The following is a 16,911-nucleotide window of genomic DNA, read 5'->3' as shown; positions in this document are numbered from 1 at the left end:
AATGCAACACACATTTTCTTTCAATTATTGTGCTCTTTCCTAGAGATCTTACGTGTTACAATTGCGTTACGCGCAGCTAATACATGTAAAGTGCAGCGCAAGCGCCGGCCTGGATGCACCGCGTGACGACAGTCGCCTACACGTGCCGCCGAGTCAGCGCAACGTGCCTTCAAATCCGGGAATTGCGCGACACATCGCGCAATACTCACTTTTGGTTTTTTTTTAAAGTCTTCGGCTGCAGTAAACTTAACTGGCGCAGTCGGTAGGATCTCGAGTCAGTTCGTGCGCGACAAGATTTCCGCTATATCCCGGTTCGAGTCCCGCGTGACTGACTGGCATTCCAGCCCTCATCGAGATCGTCGAATCTACGGAATCTGCAGCCCGGAGGTGTATCCGAACATTGATACAGCAGAAAAACCAAGATATGTATATGTGAGTACTTTAGAATCATTCTAGAGTTGCTTTCCTTTATTTTCCTGTATAATTTAATTTATCCAAGATTTTCCATCCGAGGCAATCGAGGACCCTTAGTAATAGTAGGAGTAGAGATATTGACCTCCATAGAAATTTAAATTTAAACGAAAGTAGTGATAGTTTTAATTCGTTAATTAACATGGCACAACTAGATGATATTTGGAAGGCCCTTCGACTGGTGCCTGAATTTGATGGTAACCCAAATGTTTTAACGAGATTCATTGGCTTATGTGATCAGTTAGTAGAACAATTTATTTCATCAGATAATGCCCTTATAAATGCGGCCTTAATTAACGGGATCTTAAATAAAGTGACTGGGTCTGCCGCTCGCCTTATAAATTCTAATGGTGTACCAGATAACTGGCAAGGTATCCGCAACGCTCTGATCAATAATTTTGCTGACCAGAGAGATGAAACCTCACTTTATAATGATCTTGCACTCCTGACTCAGGGCTCATGCACCCCGCAAGAATTTTTTGAAAAATGTCAAAATCTTTATAGCACTATTATGACTTACGTTAGCTTACATGAAACTATTCAGACTACCGTACAATCTAAACGCGAATTGTATAAGAAACTTACTTTACAGTCATATTTGCGCGGTCTAAGAGATCCGTTAGGATCGCGTATAAGATGCATGAGGCCTGAAACCATAGAGAAGGCGCTTGAATTTGTTCACGAGGAAATGAACACCTTGTATCTGCAACAGCGAAATGAAGGCAAAACTCACCATATGCTTCTTAGTAAAAATAATTCAGGTTATACACCACCGCAACAAATTTCGCATAATAAGCCGTTTACTTTTAATATGCCTGGGCCCTCTCGCCCACAGCCACAACCTATGCAATTTGCACCCCGTGCACCTATAATGTGGAAACCTAATTTTAGTGCTCCTAGTAATCAAAATATTCAATATCGCGGACCTTCACGCACTCAGCAGATATTTGGTGCTCCACCTCCTAATTATAATCCTCGCAGCAATGTCTTCGCTCTACCCCAACGACCCCAAAATGCGAATAACGCACCGCGACCTATGAGTGGTGTTAGCCACTTTGCGCCTAAACCACTACCCCCATCTGGACATGACTGGAGGAGGTTTGGTAATCCACCACCCTCCAACTATTTCAAAACTCGTGAAATGAATGTTAACGAGTGCTACGACTATCAGTACGATCCCTATAATGACTCATACGATAACCAACCCTATTTCGTGACCAACCCTGACTTAGACTATTACGAGCAAACAGACAACCCTTATGATAATAATGAAGAAACCTACCCCTCTTACTATGAACCCCGTGAGATCGCTGAAAATTCGTGTGGCAATGACCAGCAGGATTTTCACAAAGGCAGTCCTTCAGACAAACAAAAATAGAAGTTAATCTACTGACTCAGCGACAGCTCCCGTACATAAGTATATCTGACCCACCATTAAAATTTCTTATAGACACAGGAGCTAATCAATCTTTTATTAGTCCTGAGAGTGTAGAGAAATATTACCCTAACATACCCTTGACATATGACCCTTTAGAAATTTCTAACGTACATGCAACCACTCGCAGTGACTATTCAGTTACATTACCATGCTTCCCTGAAATTAAAGACAGTGGCGAAATTACCTTATTCCTTTACAGATTTCACGATTATTTTGACGGTTTGATAGGATTGGATCTACTCGATAAATGGGAATCTAATATCGATCTAAAAACGAAAACACTTAATACAAAGAATTCAATTACTCCCATACATATGTATAATTCGCGAAACTGTAACTGGTACGAAGATATTATCCCAGCTAACTCGTCAAAATTAGTTAAAGTCCCAATTAACACATGTGACGGCGAAGTAATAATTCCTGAACAAACTATATCAAATTGCTTAGTACATGAATGCGTTACTATTGTAAAAAAAAATCGCGGTATAATAGAGATCAGTAATCCAACTAATAATGATCTAATATTTTCAATGCATATGCCGATTAACGCAGAGGCTTTCAATATAAATAGCATAGGCAATGGACAATTAAACTCTTCACGAGTGGAACAAGTCCTTTCTCGTTTACGTACCGACCATCTTAATGATGAGGAACGTATTAATTTACAGAATCTTTGTTCTCGTTATGCGGATGTCTTTTATATAGAGGGTGAGCCTCTCACATTTACGAATAAGATAAAACATCACATCCGTACTACTGACGAAGTGCCTATTTACACGAAAACCTATAGGTACCCTTTTATCCATAGGCAAGAGGTACAACAGCAAATCGGAAAGATGTTAGAACAGGGTATAATCCGTCCATCAGAATCCGCATGGAGCTCTCCGATTTGGGTAGTGCCCAAAAAAACGGATGCCTCCGGCAAAACCAAGTGGCGTATAGTAGTGGATTTTAGAAAACTAAATGAAAAAACTATTGATGATAAGTACCCCATCCCAAACATCACGGATGTGTTGGATAAGCTCGGTAACTGCCACTACTTCACAACCTTGGATTTAGCAAGCGGATTCTATCAGGTAGAAATGAGCCCTGAAGATGTCCCTAAAACAGCGTTCAACGTAGAGCATGGGCATTTTGAATTTTTGCGTATGCCCATGGGGTTGAAAAATTCACCCTCTACGTTCCAACGTGTCATGGACAATGTGCTCAGAGACCTGCAAAACACCATTTGCTTGGTTTATTTGGATGACATAATCGTCTTTAGCACATCACTTCAGGAGCACATGGTGAACCTGGAAAAAGTATTTGCCAGATTAAGGGAATCCAACTTTAAAATTCAGATGGATAAGTCTGAATTTTTAAAATTGGAAACATCTTACCTTGGTCATATCATTGGCAAAGACGGTATCAAGCCTAATCCCGACAAAATCGAGGCTATCCAGAAATTCCCAATACCCAAGACAGCAACAGAAATCAAACGTTTTCTTGGTCTGCTTGGCTATTATAGAAAATTTATCCCCGATTTTGCCCGGATTACTAAGCCCATGACACAGTGTCTTAAGAAAGGTTCCAAAATTGCTCTTAACAACCCTGACTACATAAATTGCTTTGAACGTTGTAAGATTCTTCTTACCAACGATCCAATACTACAATATCCCGATTTCAACAGGGAGTTTGTTCTCACTACAGACGCATCCAATCTGGCTATAGGTGCAGTCTTATCTCAAGGCCCTATAGGTTCAGATAAGCCTATTGCCTACGCTTCAAGAACACTGAACGATAGTGAGACAAACTATAGTACTATTGAAAAGGAGTTGTTAGCGATTGTTTGGGCTACCAAATATTTCCGCCCATACTTATTTGGTAGAAAGTTTAAAATCGTGACTGACCACAAGCCCCTCCAATGGGTAATGAGTCTAAAGGAACCTAATGCTAGATTGACTAGGTGGCGGTTAAAGTTAAGCGAATATAACTTTACCGTTATCTATAAGCAGGGTAAAACTAATCTTAATGCAGATGCTCTGTCCCGTGTGGAAATCCACAATGAGGAGATTAGTTCAATAGCCGTGCAACCGTCAGAAAGATGTCCATCCTTATCTCGATCCACCACAGTTACAGCACATACGAGTGCAGAGCACCCTATTTTAGAAATTCCGATCACAGATGACCCTCTCAACAAATTTCACAGACAAATATGTTTAATGGTAGTCGGCGACATAAAAAGACGCCCCGCTATTAGCAAACCATTTGAATCTCATATTAAAACAACTATACAGTTATCAGAGTCCAATCTTGAAATAGACACTATCAATGCAATTAAAGAATACGTCAACCCCAAAGTACGTACAGGCATTATTATTATTCCCCCCTTAGCTATGTACAAAATTATCCCAATTATACAAGAAAATTTTAAAAGCTCAGCTATGGACCTTGTCTTAACCAAGGTAGAAGTAGAGAACATTAAGGAATACTTGCAACAACAAAATATAATTAGAAATTATCATGAAGGAAAAACTAACCATCGTGGCACCAACGAGTGCTATCTAGCACTGTCACGAAAGTATCTTTGGCCCAAAATGAAGGAACACATATCAAAATACATAAATGAATGCAATATCTGCGGAATGGCAAAATATGACCGCAACCCCATAAAGCAACGGTTTGCTATAGTACCACCCCCGTCTAAACCTTTTGAAACACTACATATTGATCTGTTCACTACTGAAAACGAAAAATATTTAACTTTGGTTGACGCATTCTCTAAATACGCACAAGCATACCATCTCCGAGACGGAACGGCCCTAAGTGTAGTACAAGCCCTCATCAAATTCTTTACACACCATGGCGTCCCTATAACTATAATTTCTGACCAAGGTCCTGAATTTACGAACCAGATGTTCTCGGAATTTACTAAACTTCACAAGATTGAACACCATAAAGCCTTGGCTCACAATCCTAATAGTAATGCAATAGTTGAACGGTTTCATTCTACCATCCTTGAGCATCTCCGAATTCTCAAATTAGAGCAACGCAATGAACCCGCTATAAATCTTATGCCATATGCTGTGCTAGCATACAACAGTTCCATACACAGTTTCACGAAATGTAGGCCCCTCGACGTTATTACAGGTCATTTCGACCCACGTGACCCGGTTAGCATAGATATGAATGAACATCTTCTCCAACAGTATATCTTAGATCACAAACATCGTATGAACAAAGTATATAACATGCTGAACGATACTTCACTTCATAATCGCACCCAACTTACTGAGGCTAGGAACAAAGACAGACAACCTGAAAAAGAATACACCCCTGACCAGCAAGTATTCGTTCGTAACCCCGTAGCTAGTAGGCAAAAATTAGCACCCCGGTTCACACAAGATGTAGTTTTGGCAGACTTGCCTATACATATTTACACAAAAAGGAAAAAGGGACCCATTGCTAAAGCACGTCTCAAGCGAACACCTAAAATAAACCCGTTGTTACAGGATCCTCCTGACCATCACCCTTCATCTGACCATGGCACAAGACGTGACGCTTAATACCCTCGACAATGGACCAGGTATCCTACCTTTCAAACTTGGACCCACTAAAATGATCACTCACTACCACTCCTTCCTGTACTACATTGACTTAGACATGATTTCTCTAACAATAAACTCAGTTAAATCCCAAATTGATTCATTTAGATCCGATCTTAATAATAAAACGGCTTCTTTATACGAACCCCACATCTCGCATCTTTATAATAAAATAGAAATGTTACTCGAACAAATTCATAGCTTCCAACACACCCGTAGCAGGAGAGGTTTAGTAGATGGTCTCGGTTCAATTATTAAGAGTGTCTCGGGTAACCTCGACTACACAGACGCTATAAAGTATGATAATGCAATTAAAGTACTACAAAATAATGAAAAACAATTAGAAACTGAACTAAATGAACACATAAGTCTAGGGAAGGAATGGATAGCTAAACACTCAATAGTACTAGACAGTATAGTCAAAAATCAGAATAGGTTAGCTAATTCCATTGATCATATTTTAAATTCAGATGCAAGTAGAGATTATGATATGATTAAGTATGCCCATCTAGCTCAATATCTTATTATTATATCAGACAATACGGATAATTTATATGAAGAGATCCATAATCTCGAAAATATGGTAGCCTTCATTCAAAGTAAAACTACAGCTCACTATATGATTAATATTAGCACGTTAAATAGTACTATAAGTAGATTAAGACAGCTCTATTCTGAAGAGCAGATAATTAACATTGATTTAAGGGAATATTATGAGATAATTAAGACGGGATCATATTATGTAGGTAATAAATTAGCTATAGTTTTCATGGTACCGATTGCTTCCCCTCTCACCTATACACTTTACAAGTTATCCATCGCTCCTAATAAACAAAATCAAATACTTGTCCCTATCCAGCCCTATGTAGCAATTCAGGAAACTGATTCTATGTACATAGCGACAGAATGTCCGAAGGTCAACACTTGGTACATATGCAAAGAAGAGCTGCAACAAAAGATTCGAGACAATGAAGATTGTATCCAGCATCTCATCATGGACCAGTCAATCAGTTCATCTTGTCAATTCATTCATGCAAACCTTACCAGCTCAGCCCTCGAGAAGCTAGACGATCAACACTATACTATCAGCCTGCCAACCACAACCAGACTACATATATCCTGTAGACAAGAGTATTACAAGAATCTCCAAGGAACCTATCTAGTGTCCGTCCCGCCTAGTTGTATGTTGAAAACGTTGGACTTTGTTATCTCAAACGTTCAGAATCGTATTAAAGGACACGCTGTACAAATAGCGGAACTACCAACTGAGGAGCTCGCCACATCAAAGCTTCAGCCAACTGTAAGACTAAACTCCATCAATTTAGAACATCTACATGAGACGAACGCTAAGATATCGCTACAGCATCCTGCGACATTACAGAAAAACGATCTGAGCAGCCTCTACCATACCACTATACCTTCATATACGTTATTATTTGGAACATTCATATTCGCCCTCATCCTGACATTATACTGGAAACTCCGTCGCAGAAGTTCAAAATCAAAGGATGAAGATATCCCGAAGGCTGATTATCCCGATGGACATTATTCCCGTATCCAAGACATCAAGCCTAAAGATGTGAAAATCGACATCAGCAACATTCCGGCAATATCCTCAGTAAGACCTACGGATAGTTGCCGATCTGCGGGGGGAGGCGTTACGCGCAGCTAATACATGTAAAGTGCAGCGCAAGCGCCGGCCTGGATGCACCGCGTGACGACAGTCGCCTACACGTGCCGCCGAGTCAGCGCAACGTGCCTTCAAATCCGGGAATTGCGCGACACATCGCGCAATACTCACTTTTGGTTTTTTTTTAAAGTCTTCGGCTGCAGTAAACTTAACTATTGTGTACACAACATGTTTTTATCTCTAATATTTTCAAACTTGCAAGGTCTTCTCGAGCAGTAAATTAGAATTACCATTGCCAGTATTTCCGATGGATGTAGTAAGTCACATGAATTGCATAAGTGTATGTGCATTCGGCCGTACTTTGCTTCCTACGTATAGTTGAGGGTTATTATTTAAATTGTAGGCAATTGTCAATTTTTACGTAACAATGACAATGTAAGTTACGAAGTAATTATTCAACTGTAGGAACACATCTATCAACTGAAAGCTACCACACTATTAGCTAAGATAGTCGAACAAAATCTATGGATTTTTTCGATTCAAATTCATCTCAATTTCATTCCACACATATCAAGTAGTATTAATTCGGAAGGTTCATAGCAAATATCGTGACATGTGATTTTAAAAAGCAAACCATATAGGATAGCATAAAGGAAAGTTAAAAAGCGAAGATCATTTCTCACGTCTTTATTTCAAAAACTTTAGAAACCATGTATACATTATGGCAGCTAAACGACAATAAATACCTTAAAAACATATTAAAACAGATTACATCACCGAATCAGCTGACGGCTGGCTGGCAGCCAGGGTGTTAGCTACAAGCAAGCAGGACTTGCGCATTGCGCTTGTAAACATTGCTGTATTGATATGGTACGGTTTACACAACAACTTACGAATTCGTGCCAAATACGCCGCTGTTACACCTGGACTAGCAGTCGGGGTAACTTGCAAGCAGACAAGCAGATGGACATTTGCAATGTATTTTTATATATTAATGGTGTATTTTAAAGCGGTATTTATGGAATTGCTCAACAGTTGTTCATTTAACTAAACTTGTAACAACCAAACCAAGTTCAACTTGACAACAACAAGTTATATAACTCAACAAGAAGTTATATAGCAAATAGTTGAATGAGGTTCCTCTCCCATGGGAAAAGGTGAAAGGGAGGACTTCTATAACCCACTAAAATTGTGCTTGAAAGTGCTTTGCAAATCGTAATCCGTAAACCTCCACTAAAAACTTCGCATTGGTAAATATTAGATTATGGATTATCCGGAATTTCGATACACAGTTTTATCAGTAGTCGGCTGCAGATAACAATATTTGACGATGTTGCTTGTTGCAGATCGAGCAAAACACACTACGTTTCGTATGTGGACGGGGTTTACAATATACCCTGTATAAATATAGACAAGAATAAAATGACGCCCTAAAGATTTTGTTTAGTCCAAATGATTGGACAAAAAATATTATGTGTAAATCTAAAATTGCAGAACACAGGCATTCAAATTTCAAATATATGAAAATGAAGATAATGTTGCATCCTTATAAGCTACAGATATTTCGAAACAAGACATGAACTCTAATCTTGAATAAGATCCAATAAATATGATTATATATATTTATAATTTCAGCTTACCGACTTCGTTTGTCTCAAATGTGCTTGATTAACAATCTAGTAGATGATTCACCACTTCAACGTTCTCATTGGCCTGTATGACACTGTTAAAGGCAAACTAGCATGTCTGTATAGCATCATTACTAACAGCGTTATCTGCTTTCCCTAGTTCGATAAAAACGCTGGCGAAATTGAGGAAATTTACCCAGTTCCCACAACGATGCATCAATTAGATAACTAGAACACTGTATAAAACATCTGCTAGATCTCTTCCGATATTGCGAGCAGTTCTTCACATTTCAGGGAATTTACCATTTTTACCTCTATTATCTTTGACGCCAAAACGGAGCAATTGATTGATGTGATTTTTGGTGTGGAGATAGTTGCGAGGGCTAGAGATTGAAGTAGGCTATAATAAGATTTTTACTGCGGAAACCATCAAATTTCCACTAAAGACATTTTACATAATCTATTTAATTTGTCCCGTGGGCAATACTACTGCTAACAGTTTGATATGAGATAAAGCTGCTAGGCTTAGACTTTTTCTGCTGTTGATAGATCATGTAAATTTACACGTAATGTGAAAATAACAATTAAGATGTAACACGTCTACAATAGAAATGACGCGGTGCCTAGCACTGAGGGGGAGGTTACGTCAACTTCAATTTGCCAGACTATCGATTAAGAAAGAAGACTTTTAAATCTCTCTACATTTAAGGTATTGTGTAGTCAATTATAGCTTATTACAATGTCATTCATTGTTTATCATATTGTTTTATACTTATCATAATGTTTTGTAATTTTGTCATAACAATCCCCGTTGTTTAAACGCTGGCAAGACTACGTGTGATTTGAGTTATAATGCCAATTTTCCTGCTAACTGACGATAAATCAAAGCTTGTTTGTCCCACAAAGACAAAAGCATCATTGCAAATTCTGACTACAAGCGAACACACGACGATACCCAACATATCAAGAACTGTACCTCTTTGTAAAACCTCCTTATCAAAAATAACTAAGCTGAATAATTAAGCGCATCAAAAATGCACTAAATCGCGACAATCCTTCACTGATGCATCACCAAATAACTGAACAACACTTTTATCACTTCATTGACATAAAATTTTAATAACACAAAAAAATCTCTACGAAATTAACCACTAGTGTTAAAAACGCGAAATTATTTTGTTAAGCGACACCGGTCTCCTTGGACTTGCAAGGAGAAGGTGCTGTATTTATTTTTATTATTTTGTTTTCAATGTCCGTCCGGTAAGGTGTCCGGGCCACGCCGGCGAGGCGACTGGAAGGATCGACCGTGCCAACCCTAGGGGAGGCTGCGTTATTTGCGCGCCCACGTCCTGCCATTCTAGACCCAACTACCACGCAATAGAGCAGCTTTTCACTTGAAACTGAATCTTTCGTTAAACAATTGACGTTCGAATTTGAAACGTCGTAAGTGCTTATTTCTTTATTTGAATTTAGATTTAAATATTTATATGAATAACGTTGGATTTTGTTTGGGATTGTATTTAGAGGGAAAACTAGGGATGAGGTGCGGCCGCAATGAACTTGAATGGGGGTATAAATGGTACAGAGGGCGTTGTTTCACGTAGAGACCCGGGGGTTTCATTAAATTCACTATGTTATCGTGAATATGAGCTGAATGCCCAGAACTCCGCGGTACCTAACGAGAGCCTTGTGTGTGGCAACTTCCACTGGGCCTCTAGGATTGATAAGCATTGTCTAATTCTAATTGATACGGTCGACGACAAAAGCTGTTGGGGTATTGTTTGATTAGCGGAAATGGAGGAGACAGAATGTCTATTATCATAATGCAGCACAGAATGATACAATACAATTACGCCAATTTTAACAAATACAATAAATAGTCTCCATATTATCGTCAGCTTAATCCACTGAACTAACAAAATCCATTATTATTCCAAAACTGTGTATCGTACGAGGTCACTACAGGACAAATAGTCTTGGTTAGTTAATAGATAATATTCCCTACAGAGAGTTGGCGAATTGGCAGCCGGCCACTTGTAAAATCACAAGCAAATTTTCAAAATTATATAGTTTTCTTTTACGCTTTGAGAAAGAAAGACATAAATCAACAATTTCTTCGACTGTACTACAGTCTGCCACAGAAATCTGACGCACCGCGATTTGAACACCATCACTTAGGGGGGGTCAGATTTCTCTGTGGCAGGCTGTACTTGTTGCGATTTTCATAACTTGTATTAGTATTCGACGGTAACCGCTTCCACCGGCAGTACGTGTCCAGAATCCATACGAATTATTCATCATGATCATAACTCAGCTGTGGATTCTTCGATTTTTTGTGGTTGATATAACGGAACTTGTAAATACCAACTCAACAGGCTAGGCGAGGCTCGCGAGTTTCTTATAACAGCTGTTTGAAAAAAAACTGTCAGAACACTGTAAGTAGGATTGTAAGTCCTAAAAGTAGGATGTATTAAACTTTGATTGGCTTGGATTGGAATTAAGATCCGAATCACAGTCAGTCGTATCTTCATGGCCAAGACACTTTCTTGACAAGGCCAGGAAATACGATTCTGTGCCTGCTGTAAGACCTGATGTATTTTGCTGCGTGTTGATGACATAATACGCCCACTAGTTGGTCGTCCTTGACTGCGACGTCCAGGAAAATGACCCAGTAGTATGAGCTTCTCAAGGCTGTCAGATTTACGACGCGCTATATGTATGACAAAATCTGGTAACACGATAAGTAGAGCCATTGCTCTACTTATCGTGTTACCGATAATAAGTCATTACTTATTATTAAAATTATATCAATAAGTTATGCGATACCAGATTACGAGCGTTCGTGGTTATGCAAATCTAACCTGAATTCGCATATCAAAGTCAATCGCGTCGGATTTCAGTAATCAAGGTTGTGAACCACCTGTCAAAACTAGATATGCCGATCACTATCAATTGTGATTTGTTTCAATGCATTAAAATCAAACTGAGCTCAGTACCATAAAAGAACAAAAAAATAAAAACTCAGTACCGATACACCGGACATTATCTTCTATCCAAGTAGAGGATATTATTTAACAGAGGTCGTAAAGCACAGTCGCCATTATTTCTGAAAATTCGTGCAATTTATGAGAAGGGTGTAATTTCATCTACTGACTGTATTCTTCTTGAATCGGTAACTATTACGTATAATATGTCATCTTTACTTTTGTCTTCTGATGATAGAAATCCCTGTTAGGCAGGGGCGTGGTTGCGATTCCCACTCGAGTCCTGATTTTTTTTTCATCTGATTAATTTTCCAAGATCGTATATTGGTTGAGGCTGGACTTGATCTACAGGCTTCTATCGATAGAGATTTGTGGAAGGCAGCTCAACAGTTGGACACGAGGACATTAAAAAAATACTGTAAATTCTGATTTGACAAGTGAAAAATATATCATCGTAAAAACAAGTTCTTTTATTAAACACTGTATACTTTACAATAAAAAACTACCTAAGTTATCTATTAAATTTATATAGGACAGGTGCAATAATTCCGCTTGACCCAAGCAGCTATGTTATCGTTGGGCAAAGTTTATCAAACATAACTCAGTAGGAAACATGTAGATAGAAATTCTTCTCATTCCATTTTGCCAACACTACTATATCAAATTGTTTCAGCGCTTTCTCTTAGTTCATAACGATTACAAATGCGTTGCGATGCGACAATTCATTGAAGGTCAGAGGAAGTCATCAATAAAGGATCCAGTAATTACAATTCAGAAAACATTTCGTTCCATATACGAAAGGGAGTGATAAGTATATTGGTAGCATGTGTGATTTGCCAGGATCGTGACATGTGAGAATACCTAGACTGCGTACTCCCATGAGAAATAGGTGTGATAATATATATTTCTTCTCAAAAAAGGATGCAAATGCAACATGAGCAAGTTAAACAATCGCAACTACCAAAGTAAAGTCTCCAAGATCCGACCAGTCAATTGGTCCTTGGAGATACACCAGTATTCTGACACCACCTGGTGGTGATGTTGTGTGGTATGCTTCGCGCTACCCAAGACGATGGATGTTATAAATACCACAATATTTTTTACAGTTTAATTTAGTGCTGATCCGACAAACGAGGCTATTTTATTACATACAACGACGACCTCGGTGGCGCAGTGGTAATGTTCTTGCCACTGAACCGACAGGTCCCGGGTTCGATCCCCGGTCGGGTCATGATGGAAAATTATCTTTTTCTGATTGACCCGGGTCTTGGATGTTTATCTATATATGTATTTGTTATAAAATATAGTATCTTTGAGTTAGTATCCCATAACACAAGTCTCGAAGAACTTACTTTGGGGCTAGCTCAATCTGTGTGATATATCCTAATATATATTTATTATTATACACATCGCATCCCTTAATCCAAGGACTTTACCAATATGCCATTTCTCCCTCTGCTATTGAACAGTCGACATAAATTGGCAGGCCAGCTCACGCGAGCTGCCTCATGATGCATCACGTGGACCAACCCGCGCGTGACGTCTGGTATTGATTCCAACTGGAGAATGTGAATTACGGTCAGTTGGACATGGGGCGCCTTTACGTCGATACTTTTTTCATAGCCTTTTATGTTAAAACAATGCCAGAGAATGTCATAAACTCCAAACGGATGCTTCCGGTTTACGATGCACAATTTATTTCAAAAAGTTACCGTTATCTTTTTCCGACTAAACTCCAACTGCAGCCTATAGCTGTACCCAAATCAAGCACACTATCAAGCACACGTAAAATATCAAATTAATCCGATTATTAAGCGACGATGTCGACTGTGTAGCGTTTTGACGCGACATCAGAGATAATCCCCCGGAGGCTAAATGCTAAGGGTGGTTAGGGATGGAGCTATATTTTGTTTAGGTTAGATTTCCAGTTTGAGACGCGAAGATTTTTTATTGCTTTTAGACCACTATGTAACGATCGTCATAAATTTTTTATAGTTGTTTGACGACCTCCGAGGCCTAATGGTCACCATGCCGGACTGCTACACTGGAGGTCCCGGGTTCGATTCCCGGTCAGATCAAGATGGAAAATGATCTTTTTCAAATTGACCTGGGTCTTGGTTGTTTATCTATATAAGTATGTTATAGATTATTCGTTGAGTTAGTATACCATAACACAAGTTTCGAACTTACTTTGGGGCTAAATTAATCTGTTTGGTTTGCCCCTATATATTTATTAATAAACTTTAACATACTACAAATATTTTTAGATATTCGATTTGATACCCTTCCTCTACATCCCTTTTAAGCTTCCATATTGCTCCGCGAGCGAAGAAAAATCAAAATGGCTCCTCTCCACTGGAAATAACCCTAACACGTTGATAACTTCGTTACTTCATAACGCGGGGATGATAATAAATTGTGATATTTGTGAAGGATGGGGGGTGAAACAGCTGTGATTTTTGTTATTAATCGCCGTATCGAGGAATTCATAGACTATTATTTGTTTGTATTATTAGCAAAGCATGCATTTTTTATGTTTTCCTTATTCTTTTATTTATGCAGCTTTTTATTCAATATTTTTTCTCAACGGTTCCTTGATGTCCCTAATGTGGCTTATATTAATACGAAAATATACAAAAAATATTGGTATTTCAGAGGAATTTATTGGTTGGAATACCGATTTAGTAGTTGAGATTGAGAATAGAAATTGGCTACCTACTTGACTGGGTAAAAAATATGCATGTATTTATATAAATTACCGAATAGAAATGTCGGTTTAATTGATCACTTTTACCAATTAATGATTTACGATTTTTTTTCTCATAGTACATATATTAGGAATGTGTTTAGACTCCGAAATCGTGACGTCATAACACATCACTGTCATACATTCGAAGCGGTGGTGGTGTAATGGTTAAGACGCCCACCTGTGGATCGAAAGGTCTCAGGTTCATATCCTACTCGTGCCATATGAGTTTGTATAGCAATCTGACTCATATATAGTAGTTTTCATAGACCTGCTTGCTTCCGGTGAAGGAAAACATCGTGAGGAAACCTGCACACTGGTTGACAGTTTAAGTTCACTAGTGTGTGTAATGTGTATGCGACTACCTGCCACTAGATGAGCGTAAAAAGTCGTAAAAGTCATGTCAGATGCCTTTAGGCGACTTGAATAAAATCTGACACCAGTGTTAGCAATAACACACTCGATATGATGATGATGACTGTCATACAAGCGCCACAATTTTGTTTTTAACATTACAAAAAGTATCTGACTTGCCTAATTTGCATAGAAGCCAATTGTAGTGAAAAAACTATAGTGTCACTGCTCAGTGCTCTACTACTAGTCTGCTCAGACTAGTTAGAAACTATTGTACTACTAAATATTAACAATTTCATTTCACACAAGTATAAAATCCCTCCAAACCCTCTACAAATACAAGTACAAAACTACATGAACTTGTCATTAGTTCCCCTGCCCCCCTGGTGATGTATCGAGAACCGTTGCCACACGTCCGCGTTCGATTCCGGAGGGCACCAAATATGATTGAGAAATAATAAGTCTGGGAATTGACACGTGGCTTGAAATGCGTTTTATTATGCTGGCCTAATTAGTGTCCCACTGCTGGTAAAAGACTTTGTCCTTTGTCCATAATTCCTGTGTTTGTTTATAGAATAATTCTTGTATCTTGTAGTCTTATGGCGATTGAAACATGAAGATTAAAAATTTGATTCTTGATGTATGAAGAAATTAACATTTATAGTGCCAAAAGACCTGTACTTGGGTCGACTTGATGGCAGCTTCTGATAAGCCATTAAAGTGACTTGGTTCTAGCAAGAGTATTTAGTGACCAGCGTTTTCGGTTTTGCCATGGACACGCAAAGAAGAAATATTTAAATAAATAATAAATAAATATTAGGACAAATCACATAGATAGAGCTAGCAAAGTAATTTCGAGACTTGTGTTAAGGGATACTAACTCAATACCATATTTTAAAACGAATACATATAATAGATAAACATCCAAGACCCGGGCCAATCAGAAAAAGATCATTTTCCATCATGACCCGACCGGGGATCGAACCCGGGACCTCTCGGTTCACTTTACCACTACGCCACCGAGGTCGTCAAATCTTTGAGAGTGAAAATATATTTATGGCATGCGTTACACATTCACGTCAAAACTTCTGAACTATTTTTGAAGCAATTTGGTAAGCAAATAGGTAATTGAAGACATATCCAACTGTTTATCTCAAAATTTCCACTATCGCACTAATACTAAACTAAAAAGATAACAGAAATATTTGCCATACAGCTGGAATAAAATTTTCTCATACATCCTTATAATCCAAACGAAAGGACACTTCCCATTTTCGTATATGATATTTAACCTTTAATTCGAGAGAGTTCGGCATTGGGGCAAGCCATAAAGTGCTGAGCCGAACATAACCGAACCCCGACCCGCGTATCGATCGCGGCGAATGCACGCGAATCGCAAAATAAAACATGGTGGTCTACAGCGAACCGTCTGAGACTTATCTGCATTTCCCATGAATATTTTATCCGATTGCACATTCTACTATATACATATATACTATTTATTAACCGAAACGTAAAATTTGTATGCACGTTGAAGCAAGAATAAATTTCGGAAACTTTGTAAAATATACAGAATATATATAAAAAATTGTATACCTCCATTTTCTTTTTATAAAATGCAAGAATCCGAATGCGTAATGCGTATAGACCGGGTCAATTGTATTATGCGTCGACTCAGCCACAGTTCTATACAATTTGGAATAGGTTTTTTTTTACATCAACCCCTTAAGTGCTGTAATGGGGGGGGTGAAAAAACACACGATATTTCATGTTGTGAGGTGAGCCGCGAGCACCAGTTAGTTTTGTACATAAACATGCACTAACCGTTTAACAATAGCAGCTGCTGGTAAGTGATCCATTGGAGCACCACGACATTCACGAACCACCCCTCCTTTATATCTGTTTAAAAAAAAAACATTATCTTCATATTTGGTACGGTACCCTAACACACTACCTATACTATTATTTTAAAGAGAAAAGATTTGTATTTTTGTTTGTAATAAATAAACTCAAAAACCAGTAGACTGATTTTGATAGAAAAACCTAAGTATAATAATAGTTTAATAGATGATAGTT

At 38.4% G+C, this 16,911-nt stretch overlaps 2 protein-coding genes across 3 annotated transcripts in view; one reads left to right on the top strand and one right to left on the bottom strand.

Annotated features, from left to right (window-relative positions):
* Nucleotides 1-16,911, bottom strand: part of Apc (APC-like) — a 56,228-nt gene that overhangs the window by 37,497 nt on the left and 1,820 nt on the right. The window contains exon 3 of one of the 2 annotated variants that reach the window (XM_053749819.1): nt 16,660-16,734. The gene's annotated coding sequence lies outside the window, so the exon portion shown is untranslated. Of the gene's footprint in view, nt 1-9,727; nt 10,033-16,659; nt 16,735-16,911 lie in introns of those variants that run through there. The other variant, XM_053749817.1, reaches the window with a different exon arrangement.
* Nucleotides 217-7,294, top strand: LOC128672576 (uncharacterized). Its single transcript, XM_053749822.2, has 2 exons — nt 217-432; nt 5,401-7,294. The coding sequence occupies exons 1-2, from the start codon at nt 425-427 to the stop codon at nt 7,163-7,165; spliced, it is 1,773 nt and encodes a 590-aa protein (XP_053605797.1). The 5' UTR covers nt 217-424; the 3' UTR covers nt 7,166-7,294.

Source organism: Plodia interpunctella, chromosome 9 (genome assembly GCF_027563975.2).
Source record: "Plodia interpunctella isolate USDA-ARS_2022_Savannah chromosome 9, ilPloInte3.2, whole genome shotgun sequence".
NCBI lineage: Eukaryota > Metazoa > Arthropoda > Insecta > Lepidoptera > Pyralidae > Plodia > Plodia interpunctella.
This window is presented reverse-complemented; position numbering and strand designations above follow the sequence as displayed.